Genomic DNA, 16436 nt, shown 5'->3' with positions numbered 1-16436 from the left:
ATGATGGGCAGGTACACCTTTCCTTGTGTAAAAGACAATGCTGCATTTGAACACGTGGAGAAATTCTTCCAGGTAACAAACTTTTAACAATCCCATGGAAACGATATCAGCCAGCCATAATAGCCACTAAACTCTGTAAACACCTTTGTTTCAGAAAATGGACCGAAACAGAGATGGTGTTGTAACCATAGATGAGTTCATAGAGACCTGTCAGAAGGTAGGCCTCACGTCGTAAGAAATCACACTTATCTGTATGTTTTGACATGAAAGAGTTTTCAGCTAATATGAAAATAAACTGTAACTCAAAACTTCCTCTCTAGTCCAACACGGGACCAGCGAAAATTTTGATTTTATTTTATAACAAGATGGGAAATGGCCATGAAATACTAAATTCTGAATAGTTTTAACATAAAAATATGAACTAGCATTATACATAAGTGTATATATATGATTTGACACCTTTAATCTTGTTTTATGCATCTGCAGTGAAATAAGAACAACAATAATTATCATAAGAACTTTTATTATTATTATTATACAAAAGCATGTCATTTGGTTTGATAGTTAAATACTATTATTATTATTATTATTATTCTCAAGCTACAAAACAACTTGGTTTTGAAACAGTAATTATAATAAGAAATGTTATTATTATTATTATCATTATTATTATATTATTATTATTATTATTATACAAAACCATGCCACATGGTTTGGTAGTTAAATATTATTATATCTTTGAATAATAGTTTGATATTATTTGATAAAATGTATTTAAAAATTATGCTACAAAAACTTGGGTTTGAAATAACAACAGTTATAATAATAGCTATTATTATTTATATTTTATTATTATTATTATTTATTATTATCATTATTATCCAAAAGCATCCCACTTGGTTTGGCACTTAAATATAATTAGAAAGCTTAATATTATTTAATTAAATTGATTAAAAATCAGGGTACAAAAAAACTTGGGTTTAAAATATTAACCTATATTAGCATATCAACAATGCCAATTTGGAACTGTCTGAAAAGTAGGAGTGAACACATTATAAATCAGCTTGACTCATGAATATTAATTTGTGACATTTGCCAGTAGAAAATAAACAGAAATAAACAGCCTGATTAATAAGACAATGTAAAATGGACATGAAAAAAAATAAATTCTGAGTTGTTTTGGCACAAAAATCTTCACTAACAATACACAGACAGTGAAAGTTTCGAAGGAAAAGAGGACCTCTTGAAATCGTCTTGTTTTGATGTCTTGTCTAGATGTATCTGCGGTTGTTCACCATGCATAGACAGAAGCATCAGAGTTAATGTCAGAGAAATGTCAACACTGGACTGATTTATGTTGATACGGAGGCTCTCACTGTCAGCGCCAGACATTTTCTTAACTCTGTCTAACATGAAGCTGTCAGCAACGATCTGCGACTGACACTTTTCCTGCCTCTGCTGTTTTATTAGGACGAGAACATTATGAGCTCCATGCAGCTGTTTGAGAATGTCATCTAGAGCGCAGCGTGAAGTGCAGAGTGATTCTGGCTCTTTTTCCACATCGACTCTCAGCATCGTTCCATTTGTCCTCGAGCGCTCCACAGGGACTCTCTAGAAACACTTGTGTTTTGTACCTAGGCCTTGCACATCATCTGTAGCATGTGAATGAATATTCTGATTGATTGCATTGAATGCTTTAACAAAAGGATTTGGGTCAGTTTCATCTTCAGCATTCAAGACTCATTTGTATATATGTAGATATATGTGTGCTCTTAAACTGATTTCTGCCTAGATAAATGAACTTTAGCATGTTTGCCTGCTATTTGTCTTTTTTTTTTTTTTTTACTAAAAAATTAAGGCATCTGTGAATTAATCCATGAGCTGCATATGCTGGTATACTGTAAAATAATTATTTGTTCATTTAAGAGAAAGTGAAGTGATGTGTGTCTATATTAGGCCATGGCTTATTTGTGTATTATTTCACATAATTAAGTAAGTACATTTTGCAAAATTCAAACAAAGAAGTATTGATTTTTTGGTTGTCTATTGGTTGTTTATTGGAAGGAATGTGCTTAAATTCTTCCTTTTATTTCAATTTCAATGGTGTTACAGTTTTTCTATGTTAAATATTAGGTGATTAAATATACATTTCAACAAAGAGAGACAAAACCATTATCAGACATTTGCATTAGTCAAGTACTAATCCAGACAATTGTTTCATTGTTTAACTATTATTGTATTATTTTTTTATTTTTTTTATAAATAATGGGCTTATACTCATGCATTTATTTACTATATTCAGTGGTGTGGCACAGTAAATTGTTATGTTATATGTATTTACTTGTTTTAATTGGGAAGTAATGTGCTTAAATTCATGAATTGTGTCAAATACACATTTTGGGTGAACTATCCCTTTAATTGCTATGTAAATCTTCAATCAATTTGCAGTTATATTAGCATCCACAAGATGGCAATGCAGTGCTCAAACCCGCTTGTTACCAGAGGAACAGATACAAATTCAAGCAGGCACAAGTGAAAGCAGCCTTTGCATCAATTGAGTCATCCCTTCTCTCTCTCTCTCTTTGTCTCTTTGACTCAGTTTCACTCTGGTTTATGAGTCGAAACATACTCATAGTATAACTGGCACCATTCACATCATAACCTATAAAGCTTCCACTTTTTCTGGGTCACCTGGCTTCCTCAAACACAGAGAAACAATTCACTATTATATTAAACATGTGCCTCCTCAGAATAAAAGTGTTGTATATTGAGAAAGAAACACACACAGGGAAATAAGGCTTTGGCACACCCAGCACTCTCACAATACTGAGATTTTAAAGATATAAATGTTTACATGAAGCATATTTCTATTCATTTTATTTCTTTGGTAAGGACACGTTTCTGTTAAATAAAGGACATTATGTGTTCACTAGTCTTGCATTCATGGGACGGTGTGTCAACATCTGCCCCAATTGACAATCCACAGGCCTGTTTATGTAGCGGATTTCCTGTCTGGCCCAGCAAACCATCAGAACGGTGGCTATCTGTGCTAGTAATTATCTTGACGTGCATGTTGAACTGTAGTTGAGGGCAGAGTGTGCATATCTGCGGCGTATGGGAGGAAGTCTGACCCAAGAGAAAATAGCTGCGACTTCCTGACTGAACGTTTGCAATGAGGAAGAGTCTTACAGGGAGGGGCAAAGACTCCATTAGCTTGTCAACGACACACTTTCATCTGCGGCACAGCTATTTTCATGCTGAGATGACTTCCAAGACTTCCATGTTTGCTGACTGGTACAGTCATATAATCTGATGTGTACGTGTGCCAGACTCTGAGTTGCTTTCACTGACTTCGCTGGATTCTCCCACATGCTGCTTGAACAGTGAGTTTGTCATCTTGACCTTTACAGGTACATTATCAAATATCAATTCAGATAAACTGACTCAAAATGGATGAAATGTTGGTTTAAAAATTGAATTCAGCTCTCAAATAAAGGTCTCAAAAGGTTTTTTTACAGTGATGCCATTGAAGAACCATTTTTTGTTTCTCAAAGAACCTCTCAGTGAATAGTTCTGTGTGAAGAACTTTAAAAAAATCTAAAGAACCTTTAATGTAATTGAAAAGTCCCATGGATGTAAAGTGATATCACCCAAAAATGATTTACTCACCCTCATGACGTTCCAAACCTGTAGGCCTATGTAGAACGCACAAAGTGTAGACAATGGAAGTCAATTTGTCACCATACTGTACCTATTTGGTTACCAACATTGTTTAGAATATCTTCTTTTATATTCCACAAAAGAAAGAAAGTAAGGTTTGGAACAAGGTTTGAGATGAGTTTTAATTTTTGGGTGAACTACTACTGTAAAAGTTCTTCATTGAAACACAGGTAAAGTACATCTCAGTAAATTAGCATGTTGTGGAAAAGTTCATTTATTTCAGTAATTCAACTCAGATTGTGAAACTTGTGTATTAAATCAATTCAATGCACACACTGAAGTAGTTGAAGTCTTTGGTTCTTTTAATTGTGATAATTTTGGCTCACATTTAACAAAAACCCACCAATTCACGATCTCAGAAATTAGAATACTTCATAAGACCAATAAAATTAGTGACTTGTTGGACTTCTGGAAATTGTTCATTTACTGTACATGTACTCAATACTTGGTAGGGGCTCGTTTTGCTTTAATTACTGTCTCAATTCGGCATGGCATGGAGGTGATCAGTTTGTGGCACTGCTGAGGTCTGCATTTTTTGGTCTGTTGTTTCTCATTTTCCTCTTGACAATAGCCCATAGATTCTCTATGGGGTTCAGGTCTGGTGAGTTTGCTGGCCAGTCAAGCACACTATTACCATGGTTATTTAATCAACTTTTGGTGCTTTTGGCAGTGTGGGCAGGAGCCAAATCCTGTTGTAAAATGAAATCACCATCTTCAAAAAGCTGGTCAGCAGAAGCAAGCATGAAGTGCTCCAAACTTTCTTGGTAAACGGCTGCAGTGACTTTGGTTTCCAAAGAACACAATGGACCGACACCAGCAGATGACATTGCACCCCAAATCATCACAGACTGTGGAAACTTAACACTGGACTTCAAGCAACTTAGGCTATGAGCTTCTCCACCCTTCCTCCAGACTCTAGGACCTTGGTTTCCAAATCAAATACAAAACTTGCTCTCATCTGAAAAGAGGACTTTGGACCACTGGGCAACAGTCCAGTTCTTCTTCTCCTTAGCCCAGGAGAGACGCCTCAGGAGTGACTTAACAAGAGGAATACGACAACTGTAGCCAAATTCCTTGACACATGTGTGTGTGTAGCGGCTCTTGATGCCCTGACCCCAGCCTCAGTCCATTCCTTGTGAAGTTGGGGTGGTGGTGGTGTTAGCGCAGTGGATAAGACGCATGCCTGTGGTGTGGGAGACCCGGGTTCGAATCCACTGTGAACCGCCAGTGTGTCCCTGAGCAAGACACTTAACCCCTAGTTGCTCCAGAGGCGTGCGACCTCTGACATATATAGCAATTGTAAGTCGCTTTGGATAAAAGCGTCAGATAAATGTAATGTAAATGTAAATGTAAGTTCACTCAAATTCTTGAATCGATTTTGCTTGACAATCCTCACAAGGCTGCGGTTCTCTCGGTTGGTTGTGCATCTTTTTCTTTCATACTTTTTCCTTCCACTCAACTTTCTGTTAACATGCTTGGATACAGCACTCTGTGAACAGCCAGCTTCTTTGGCAATGAATGTTTGTGGCTCACCCTCCTTGTGAAGGGTGTCAATGATTGTCTTCTGGACAACTGTCAGATCAGCAGTCTTCCCCATGATTGTGTAGCCTAGTGAACCAAACTGAGAGATCATTTTGAAGGCTCAGGAAACCTTTGCAGCTGTTTTGAGTTGATTATCTGATTGGCATGTCATCATATTCTAATTTGTTGAGATTATTGATGAATTCGTAGGTTTTTGTTAAATGGGAGCCAAAATCATTACAATTAAAAGAACCAAAGACTTAAACTACTTCAGTCTGTGTGCATTTAATTTATTTAATACATGACTTTCGCAATTTGAATTGAATTACTGAAATAAATGAACTTTTTGTGGAGACCCTCAACCACAAAACTATTCATTAGGGTAAATTTTTGAAATGGAGGTTTTACATCATCTGAAAGCTGAATAAATAAGATCTTAAAAATATGATCTATGGTTTTTTTTAGGATAGGAAAATATTTGGCTGAGATACAACTATTTGAAAATCTGGAATCTGAGGGTGCAAATAATGAGAAAATTTTACAAAATATCTTCATGGAACATGATCTTTACTTAATATCCTAATGATTTCTGGCATAAATTTTGACCTATACAATGTATTGTTGGCTATACCATGCTACTAATGACTGGTTTTGTTCTCCAGGGTCACATTTGCCAATAAAGAACCTTGATTTTTAAGTGTGTATGTGCAAATTCTGTGACATTATTGCTTGGTTGTGATTTACTAGTCATTTATTGTTCATTACTTTTGCATTAGCAGTAAAAAGGATATAAACTCTAAATAATGTTAAAATATAAAATATTAGACCTAAATGTTTGTTCCAGCCTTAAATAGTTCATTAATGTGGTGTAAGACAGTTCAGTTTGTGTGTGTTTCAGTGTGTGAGAATCTTGCCTGGAGTCCTTTTGCGATTATGAGGCGAAAAGTCATGAGATTCTCTTCTAATTTTTTTCTCAAAGGAGTTGTTTTAAACATTCTTTTTCTGTTCATCCCTTCGTTCTTTACAGGCCTTCCTAGTGTTTTTCCACTCATTCGACATGGACAGTGAGGATTCAGACAAGGTCCAGATCGGCGAAAACAAATTTGTAAGCAAGTAAGTGCATTTTGCTGTGTTACTTCAAGGTTTCTTGTTCTTGCCGTTCTCATAAACCTGACTTTCTTTTCTTTCTTCACTTTTTGGTTGCAGGAGCATTCTGCTCTCACAGCTCAGCACATACAACCTTTACTACAAAGGAGAAGCCCTCCAGTTAAGACACAGAGAGGTCAGTTGGTTAGTTTGGTCAATTACAGCCTGTTGTGGAAGTCATATATCTGACTATGTGATTTTCACAGGAGGAAGGAGAGTTGATCATTGAGGGTTTGCTCAATGTTTTTTGGGGCGTACAGCGGCCAATCAGACTGCAGATGCAGGACGAGAAAGAGGCAGGCAGGCCACGCCCCTCACTAACATCTCTGAGTTCAGAAACGGATATGGACACATACAAGTCAGACATTTACATACGTTTAAGGAAGGATTTTTATTTTAATATTATGAATTATTTTATTATTTATAGAATTGTTTTATGGGTGCTTTTGGGTTATTATCAATAAGTTAATATCAACAAGATCTGTGAATTACCACAGAAAATAATTTCATACCTCAGTTTGTAAAAACGATCAAAAATTTGTTTTTTGTTTTGCCTTCACAGGGGAACTAGAATAAAAATGCACATTTATGTTTGTAGTTTAAAAAGTAGGGCCAAAATACTAAATTGATAGAAATATATATTTGATCTTGTCTGTGCAAAACTCTGTACATCTTTTTACATTGTTGAAAGTCTCTTATGCTACAAAAGGCTGCATTTATTTGATCAAAAATACAGTGAAAATAATATTGTGAAATATTATTTCAATAAAATAGACTATATAGTTAAATACATTTTAAATGTATTATTGAAATAGCAAAAGCAGCCATTACTCCAGTCTTCAGTGTGACGTGATCCTCTAGAAATCATTGTTTGTTTGTTTGTTTGTTTGTTTTAAATCATGAAATAAATCATTTATTTGCAGTGAGGTCGCTTCAACAGATGACCAATCAAAAGACTTCGGTGAAGGAGAAAAGGAAGAGGCAGGTGAATACATTCTTGACTTTTTTCTAAAAACTTACCAGTGTTAACTGTCTACGCATCGTATCTGAACGACTGTGTGTCTCGTTGGATGTGTTGTCAGGTGAGGAGCAGCAGGAGCCCACACAGTCCGATCGTCTCGCCAGGGCCAGGAGTGATGTCGGCGGAAGGAGAATCAGCGGACGACGGCTTGGAATCAGGAGACTCAAGAGACACCGATGCTCCTTCAACGGCCACTTTTATAACCACAAGGTGGGCGTCGTGTTTAGTTAACTGTTAGCACTTTAGTAAATCCTTTTGCTCACAGTTGTTTCTGTATGTCAAACAGACGGCAGTATTTACGCCTAAATTCGGCTCTGTGACCAACGTCCGCGTCAACAGCTGTATGACGACAACACAGGTCATGAGGGTGCTGCTCAACAAGTTCAAGATTGAGAACTGCCCGGATGAATTCAGCCTTTATATCGTCCACACCAGCGGAGGTACGTCCGACACTGAAATGAAATGTGTCATAGCATTCTTTTCTTTGTCCCCGAGTTCATATTCCCCTCCCTGCACTCAGAGAGACATCAGCTGAAGCCGAATGACCATCCTTTGGCGCTCAGAGTTTTGAAAGGCCCTTGTGAACAGGTCAGCAAAATGTTCCTAATGGAGACGAACCAGGTGGAAGAGGTCACCCATGATGTAAGACCAAATATCATCTATCTATCTATCTATCTATCTATCTATCTATCTATCTATCTATCTATCTATCTATCTGTCTGTCTGTCTGTCTGTCTGTCTGTCTGTCTGTCTATCTATACCTACCCAAAATGCTTGTCTTATGTGGGGCCATAATTAATAATTTAATGACTATTTATATATTTTAAATAAATCGTAAGGGTAACCATTAACCAAACACATAACTTAATAGTTCATAAAACATAGAATTCATAAATGAAGTATTAAATCTCCAAACAAATTATTACATGTCCATTTTATTTCATTTTAGCATATTTTTCCAATGCATGTTGCATTTGTTTAATCATTATCTTTGAATTGATGCTTACTTTTTCCTCACAGTTCTTTCTCTGAACAGCAGTATTTATTTATTATTTGTTTGTTTGGAAAAGTCACGAATGCATTTAACTCAAAGATAAAACTAGTTAAATTTAATTAAATTAAAGAATTAAATATTCTAATCTGTATAATGCACCTGGTTTTAAACTGCTCATTTTGGCTGAAGTAAATGGTCAGAAAAAATGCATACTAAATTATTACTATTTATTATAGAAATAGTAAGAGTAGTTCGTTAGGGCACTGAATTCAGCCATTTTGACAAGTTCACAGTGCAAATTTGTATGCATATATTTTTGTAATACTTCGTTTTGTCCTCAAGGTGGCACAATACATCAAGTTTGAGCTTCCTGTTTTACAAAGCTTCATTGCTAAACTGCAAGAGGAAGAAGAAAGAGAGATGCAGAAAGTGAAGAAGAGGTACAGACTGAGTCACACGTTATACAGTCATCTGAAATCATTATGTGCACTCATTTTTTTCCTGTTCCCTTATTTCAGGTATGCAGATATCCGCCGTATCATCAAGAAATACATGCAGAATTTAGCCGATTGAACTACTGTTACATGATGAAGCTGTGCAGGCATGTTTCACTCATCAACACAATCCTTAAAGCACCAACAGTGACAAAATAGCGCTGTCTCAGGAAAAGGAACTTTTTTTTAATTATCACGTAATATATATAATATTATAATACAGCAGTATCCAAAGGTACCATGACTTTCTCTAAATATGCTTCATTGGATACACTGCACTGTACTTAGCTTTTTTTTTTTTACAAAGGAAAGCAAATGGGTCAAAAAAAATGTAACATTGTTTGACCTTTACTCATGCACAATGATAATAATAATAATAAGCCGTAAGAATGGTAATTCAAAATTTGATCAAATGTAGAGTCTGTTTTGTGTGAATAGACAATGTGAAGAAAAATGTAATGCATTTGCTTTATTTAACTGCAGAATATTTGTAATAATGTTTACTGTTATTAAAAGTATTTAATACCTTTTGTTTGTAATGTATTTTACAGTGTATGTGCACATTTTTGCCCTTGATAATAAAAACATTGAGACAGTTATTTTCAGTGAACTTTCATGCATATTTACCCCTAAGTAAAAGCTCTCATAAACTTTTATTGATCCCTTTAGTTGTTCTTAGTATAATACATTTAATACTTCTGATATTTTTTCACATTTGAGTCAGTATAGGAAGTAGAAAAAAAATAAATATAACACTTCATTCACCAATGCCACACTACATTAACCCATTGCTCCACATTGTTATTAATTAATTTTCCATGTGGAATAAAAACTTGTGATCTCTCCTGATGTATGTTATTAATTCATTAGCACTGATCTGCTACTGTTACAACTGAGATATTCAAACTTAATGGCCAGGGATAATAGACACAAGGGTAAAATAGAGTGTAGAAGCAATGGGATGTAAATCTGAATAGAAACTGCTTCTGGAATTCATTCTCTGCTGTACCTTTGTTCTGGAGTGGGCGGGGCTGTTCAGCATCTCTGACTGGTCATTTGCTGCTATTCAGGTGAGTGACAGTTCCACAAGGTGGTTGTTTACAACATAGAGCAGCTTGTCACAGTGAGGTTGAGCAGTTCAAGCGCTGAATAGAAGCCAGTGATCAGCACTATCTCCAGGTAAGATGCTTCTGTTTGTTGCAGCAGATGGGGCTTTGATGAAATTTGCAAAATATGGATGATAATAAATGCTTTAGAACTAAAAACTGAGATGAAGCATTTAATATATCTAATACAATATATAATGATGCATTCTGAGGTATCCTAAAGATTTTCATCGGTTTCGTTTTATTATTTTTTTTATATTAGAATATGTTTGAAATCAACTTTATGGTATCAAAATAAAAGTAATTTAATACATTTATGATAATAAATATACATATACTCATGGCACAACAAGTGGGTCATTGTGTGTCAGCAAATGCAGATTGCAGCACTATTGCATTCTAGGTGAGTCTGACAACTGAATCATCATTCAGAACGTTAGCTTGTTGTCAGTGGTCACTCATCTTTTGATGTGCAGTGGAGCGTATAATTAGATTCAGATGACTTGTGCCGCTCGCCGCACTGTAATTGTTTAAATAATTATGTTGAAAAAAATAATAATAGTAAATGAGCTGAAACAGACATTTTATTTTGATGATAAAAAGCTGGGGGGGGGGTAGAATACTTGATATAAATAATAAAAGCATAATAATTATTGCATGATAACAACAGATTAAGATAAAGAAAGATAAATAATTTGTAAATCTTATGTGCCATACTTTATTTTATATTCATTGTAATAATGTTTATTGGTAATAAAATATTGAATATCTTTAATTTGTGAAATATTTTACAAGTGTCTGTGCACAGACATTTTGCTATTTATATAATAATAATAATACAAAAATCTTATTAAAGAAGTATTGAAATAAATAGAATCACAGGTATAATCATTTCATTGTAGAAAAACCCATTATATGACACTTGAATGAGTTATACAAATAAGTACTCTAACTTATATATTGATAACTTTAAAATTTGGAACAAGACCATTTTTGTTACATTTCTTTAATTTTCTGCACTGTACAAAAACACTGTTTTCTATGTTGCAAATAAATATTAATCAATATTTCAAATTTAATTCAATGTGCTTCTTGCTGTGTGTGTTTTTTTTTTTCTAATTAGTTATGAAATCAACTAGAAATTTCTGACTGCAAATCCTTTCTACGCAATTATTTGTATGTTTTTAGAAGGGACCCCCAGTCACGATGGGTAATCAGAAGGTCCTGATTATTTGGGTGTGGATGTTGCTGTTGGCCTCGTTGTATCCTTGGGCCCACTGCAGGCGGGGAGGAGGTTTTGGTGGCAGGGGTAAGGGAGTGGGTCTGCCAGCCAAAGCGCCTCCTTCCCAGAACAAAGGCAGACAGGGCCTGAAGCTGGCCGGTGCTGCAGCCGCGGGGGCTCTCGGTGGAGCGGCCATCGGCTATGGGCTGGGCTCTCTGGGCAGACCGAGGTATGGCTACGGCTACGATGGCTCCTCAGAGGATGACAGGCGCTATTACCCTGATGGACAGGGATACTACAATCGCTCAGACTGGCGATATTACAGGAACACAGGCAGCTCAGAACATGTGACCAGTGTCCTCATAATACTCGGAACAGTCGGACACATCTGTATTTGGGGATGAGTTACAGGGTTTGAGGCAATTCTTGTCACAGAGAGATAAGCTGGAGAAATGGTTTGTTTTGGATGCAGTCATTTTAATTGATAGAGTGTTTTGATGAAGAGGAAACTACCATACACATATATGTAATTTGATAAAGTAGATAAAAAGAGATATTAGATCACACATACAGTACACACACTACAAGTAAAAAGTTAAAAGTAATTTTAAAAAGTAATATATAAATATATATATATATATATATATAAACTGCTCAAAAAAATAAATGGAACACTTGTGGGTTACATTGTGTTGTTAAGTGTTCCCTTTATTTTTTTGAGCAGTATTTATATAATAATTAAATTAAATAATTACGTTCATTATTAATAATAATAATTATTGCCCCTTTGCTTTAATGGTCAATTACCATAAAGAGATCATGTGTGAACAGGAGCTTTTCAAAAATACCGGTAAATTCATTCCAGCAATTTACTAGTAAGGGAAGGGATAACATTAGCAGTAATTTGCCAAAAGGGTGTTGCGTGTGAACCATAGACTTTATAAAAACATGGACGTATTGTCCGTGACGTCACCCGTAGGTTTTTAAAGAGCGTTTCTGAAGCTCAAAGTTGGCAGAGCCAGTCATCGCCATCTTGGCAGCGCGTCACGCCCAGATAATCAAAAATGGGCAAAGAGGCGGGAGCTGGTTGCTGAAGCCACGCCCACCTAACTCGACAGAGGTGACAGCAGCGGTAATCCACCTGTCACTCATGTGGCCACGCCCTTAATTATCCAGAACTTCAAGGCTTAATATAATTTAAATGGACACCACTACTACTTTTACATTATTGTAAGGGGTAGCTTTAGGGTCAAGGTTGGTGTAGACGTTAATAAAACAATCTAATAAGTAGAACATTTAATTTCATTGTTAGATTCTGGTTGGAGATGTATCCCTTCTAGCCACAACTATAGTTTGGTTTGAATTATAATGCAATTTCTCTGGGCTAAAAGCGCTGCATGAATGTGAACATTTGACAGAAAAATTAAAATATCAACAAAAAGACTGACCACGTTGACCCTTCCATGTTTACAAACACAACATCAGAAGGGGCAGCTGCTTAGAAGTCATTTCTGGTTAATGATCTCACAGAACTTACCGGTATTTTGAAACAGATGTGTGAATGGCGCTTTACCGGGAAAAAAGATGTAACATCACTGATTGTGTGGACAGAGCATTTTTGTAGCTATGTACGGTAAAGTTGTTCCATTTTTTTTACAGCAGTTGACTGGCCTCACTGTGTGAAAGGGGCTAGTGACGTATGTCATTTTTGCAGTTTACCTACATATTATGCCTGGTTGAAGGTAATGTAAATTGGTAGATTGATTTGATCATTAATTTTACTATTTAACATATATTCAAATGTTTTAGCCAAATGTGATGAATGTTGTATTATATTGAATTCATCCTGTTTTGTTAATGGCAGACAATTCTGCAATTATATGTCACTGTGGATTTTAATTATTGTATTTATTTTAGTCAAATGTCATTCAATTCATCTGAAACAGATTTAATTTAAGGGCTAATATTTTGCAATCTTTCATACACCTACAATTATTTGATGCAAACTCTTTTAGCTGAAATGTTGTGGGATGGACAAAAAATGTACAAAAGTGCTTTTGCTGTCTCTTTCATTCCGGTGATGTCATTTAAAACTCTTCTGTTGGTGTCAGGGTTTGTTGTGTATTTCGGCAGGCATTTTAAAACCTGTTAGTGTTTGCTCCTTGTACTGTTTGTAAATGAATAAATAATTGACTTATTCCTGTCCACTTTGTTTTCTGAACCTCCGATTGCTTCCTCCAGATCACGATGTTCTGTTTCTGAAAGGCCTGGTCTCATAGCAACGTGCCGCATGTATCATGTGAAGGCCTCAGTGTTCTCTGTGCTGTTACCATAGCAATGGGCTTCATTTTGCTAGCTTTTAAACAGACCAGCAAATGTTTGGTCTATAAAATATTGAAAATATATATTGTTTTCCTGTAGAATTTAATGTACACCACACATTCACAAGGGAAAGAACATTAAAAGAAAACTACTGAAAGATATGAAGATATGAATAAATAATCAATATAAATTAATTTATCAGCTAATAAAAAAAAATGTGTTGTTGTTTTGATGTTTTTGTAAATATAAATGGTTACTATAATGAAAATTATCCATTCTATAAATTAATCAGTGAACATTTTATTCTAATAATTTCGTATACTAAAATTATTTAAATGTAACTTCACCTTTATATTTCTAGACTGAGAGAGTGGAAAGGAAGGGCAATTGACCCTTCGCAGAGAGTTTTGTCTGACAAACAAACCACTCAGGATAGTAGATTAACATTGGTGGACTTGAACTTGAAAAATCGTGCATATATATATATATTATAGATATTATATTATCTATAATGTTGTACTGCTTCAAACATATGCACTGAGAAAAAAATCAACAACAGTTGCTGTACATAAATCATCTTGAACAAATAATTATTGCTGCTATTAAATGTTTGCAACATTTAAATATTTAATATCAATGTTGCATCATGTAATACCAGTAATTCCCTGTTTGGGAATTCCTTCTGTTATAAACATTTTTATTTGAGCAGATCATTTTAACATTAAGGATTTGTCATTTTTAATCAAATTAAAGGTCATTTAAATGGTCCTGGAGTATGACCATTTTTAGCTATATTTTAGCTCCGTAGTATAGCATTGCGTCAGTAGTGCAAAAGGTTGTAGGTTCAATTCCCAGGGAACACACATACTGGTAAAAAGAAAAATGTATAGCCTGAATGCACTGTAAGTCACTTTGAATAAAAGCATCTGCTAAATGCATAAATGTAAATGTAAGTTACATGACAAATTACTAACATTTTTAACAAACTATTTTATTGTTAATTTGTTTTTAATTCCTTTTTGAAGGTTAGTATTTGGATTGGGCAATATGTCATATGTACATATAAATCTGGGTTTACCAGAATAACATTTTAATGCATTATATCAAATAAGTATTTTCAGTATAACTGACCTTTAATATTATGTTCCAATTTGTTGTATTCATTTCAAATGTCACATTACATGTTTTCATACATCCAGATGTTTAGTAATATGAAAGCATTTACCTTACCATAAAGAGGTTGCTGTTTAAAAACATGTCTCTTCAGAAGCTCAATAGAAATCATGTTGACTACAGTCAAGAGACAGATATTGGTCTGGGTGTAGCGTTGTCTAATCTTTTTCTCTGCTGCCTTACAGACAGCCCAGGTTGGTGTGCATGAACATGACTATTCATCCAGATGAAATATAATCTGAATAGACTCTTTGTCTACAATAGTTTAAACATTTTATTTACACATAAACTTTCATCTTCAGGCTACAAGTTACACTTACAGAGGAATTACGACTAAGCAGATTTTAAACATATTTACAAAAATACATAAAATCCAGACAATTCTGCAATTTAACCCTAATGTCCATATATTATGTAGATATAATATGTGTGTGTGTGTGTGTATATATATATATATATATATATATATATATATATATATATATATATACTTTTTTTTCTTAGGGTGAATTCGTTTTAAAAACTAACTTTAACTCTGTTAATGTAGTCACTTTAAATGGAGTAATTTGGCATGATGGGACCAATTTTGGGGGGAAAAATTAAGAAAACTATATAATAAAATTGTAACAACCATATGACAACTAGCCCCATACAAACACACACACACACACACACACACACATACAGTACATACACTACTGTTCAAAAGTTTGGGGTCGTTAATAATGTGTTTTGTCTCTAACCGTTTATTCAAAAATAAAGTAAAAATTGTAATAGTGTGAAATATCATTACAAAATAAAATGAACATTTTATGTCTCCACTGTCACTTTTGATAAATGTAATGCAGAGGTGGAAAGAGTACAAAAATATTCTACTCAAGTAAAAGTACCATTACATTAATGAAATTTTACTTAAGTACAAGTAAAAGTACCAGTCTAAAAATCTACTCAAGTAAAAGTAAAAAGTAGCTCATTTAAAATTTACTCAGAGTAAAAATTACTTAGTTACATTTTAACAGTGGGAGGGAGTAAAAAATGGGACAGGCCAAGGTTGTCAAACTCAGTTCCTGGAGGGCCACAGTCCTGCACAGTTTAGATATAACCCTAATTAAACACACCTGATCCAGCTAATCTAATCATTTAGGTTTATTTGAAAACTACATGATATGTGTGCTGGAGCAGGGTTAGAACTAAACTCTGCAGGGCTACGGCCCTCCAGGAACTGAGTTTGACACCCCTGGGATAGGTCTATTAATCTCAAACTACAACCCGAATTCCGGAAAAGTTGGGACGTTTTTTAAATTTTAATAAAATGAAAACTAAAGGAATTTCAAATCACATGAGCCAATATTTTATTCACAATAGAACATAGATAACATAGCAAATGTTTAAACTGAGAAATTTTACACTTTTATCCACTTAATTAGCTCATTTAAAATTTAATGCCTGCTACAGGTCTCAAAAAAGTTGGCACGGGGGCAACAAATGGCTAAAAAAGCAAGCATTTTTGAAAAGATTCAGCTGGGAGAACATCTAGTGATTAATTAAGTTAATTGATATCAGGTCTGTAACATGATTAGCTATAAAAGCTTTGTCTTAGAGAAGCAGAGTCTCTCAGAAGTAAAGATGGGCAGAGGTTCTCCAATCTGTGAAAGACTACGTAAAAAAATTGTGGAAAACTTTAAAAACAATGTTCCTCAACGTCAAATTGCAAAGG

At 34.8% G+C, this 16436-nt stretch overlaps 3 protein-coding genes across 8 annotated transcripts in view; all 3 read left to right on the top strand.

Moving 5' to 3' along the window:
• The window catches only part of LOC132127875 (calsenilin), a 25137-nt gene extending 23103 nt beyond the window's left edge, over positions 1 to 2034 (top strand). For all 4 annotated transcript variants that reach the window (XM_059540075.1, XM_059540077.1, XM_059540078.1 and 1 more), the window contains 3 exons: positions 1 to 72; positions 155 to 217; positions 1471 to 2034. The exon at positions 1 to 72 is cut by the window's left edge and continues 33 nt beyond it. In XM_059540075.1, coding sequence (XP_059396058.1) covers positions 1 to 72; positions 155 to 217; positions 1471 to 1518 — 183 coding nt within the window. In that variant the 3' untranslated portion in view covers positions 1519 to 2034. The remainder of the gene's footprint in view (positions 73 to 154; positions 218 to 1470) is intronic.
• Positions 2035 to 2463: 429 nt separating this feature from the next.
• LOC132127874 (ras association domain-containing protein 2-like) lies at positions 2464 to 9219 on the top strand. 2 transcript variants are annotated; one of them, XM_059540074.1, is made up of 10 exons: positions 2464 to 3383; positions 6269 to 6354; positions 6448 to 6523; positions 6594 to 6745; positions 7311 to 7372; positions 7470 to 7618; positions 7695 to 7848; positions 7929 to 8050; positions 8745 to 8842; positions 8921 to 9219. In XM_059540074.1, exons 2-10 carry the CDS (start codon positions 6299 to 6301, stop codon positions 8973 to 8975), a joined length of 924 nt encoding a protein of 307 aa, XP_059396057.1. In that variant the 5' UTR covers positions 2464 to 3383; positions 6269 to 6298; the 3' UTR covers positions 8976 to 9219. The 2 variants fall into 2 exon arrangements, with proteins under 2 accessions (XP_059396057.1, XP_059396056.1); XM_059540073.1 differs by having other exon boundaries at positions 2464 to 3410.
• A 726-nt stretch (positions 9220 to 9945) lies between these two features.
• LOC132127529 (shadow of prion protein-like) lies at positions 9946 to 11666 on the top strand. 2 transcript variants are annotated; one of them, XM_059539436.1, is made up of 2 exons: positions 9946 to 10075; positions 11194 to 11666. In XM_059539436.1, exon 2 carries the CDS (start codon positions 11209 to 11211, stop codon positions 11626 to 11628), a length of 420 nt encoding a protein of 139 aa, XP_059395419.1. In that variant the 5' UTR covers positions 9946 to 10075; positions 11194 to 11208; the 3' UTR covers positions 11629 to 11666. The 2 variants fall into 2 exon arrangements, with proteins under 2 accessions (XP_059395419.1, XP_059395418.1); XM_059539435.1 differs by having other exon boundaries at positions 9948 to 10075; positions 11191 to 11666.
• Positions 11667 to 16436: the final 4770 nt, after the last annotated feature.

The sequence above is a fragment of the Carassius carassius genome, chromosome 45 (assembly GCF_963082965.1).
Source record: "Carassius carassius chromosome 45, fCarCar2.1, whole genome shotgun sequence".
NCBI lineage: Eukaryota > Metazoa > Chordata > Actinopteri > Cypriniformes > Cyprinidae > Carassius > Carassius carassius.
This window is presented reverse-complemented; position numbering and strand designations above follow the sequence as displayed.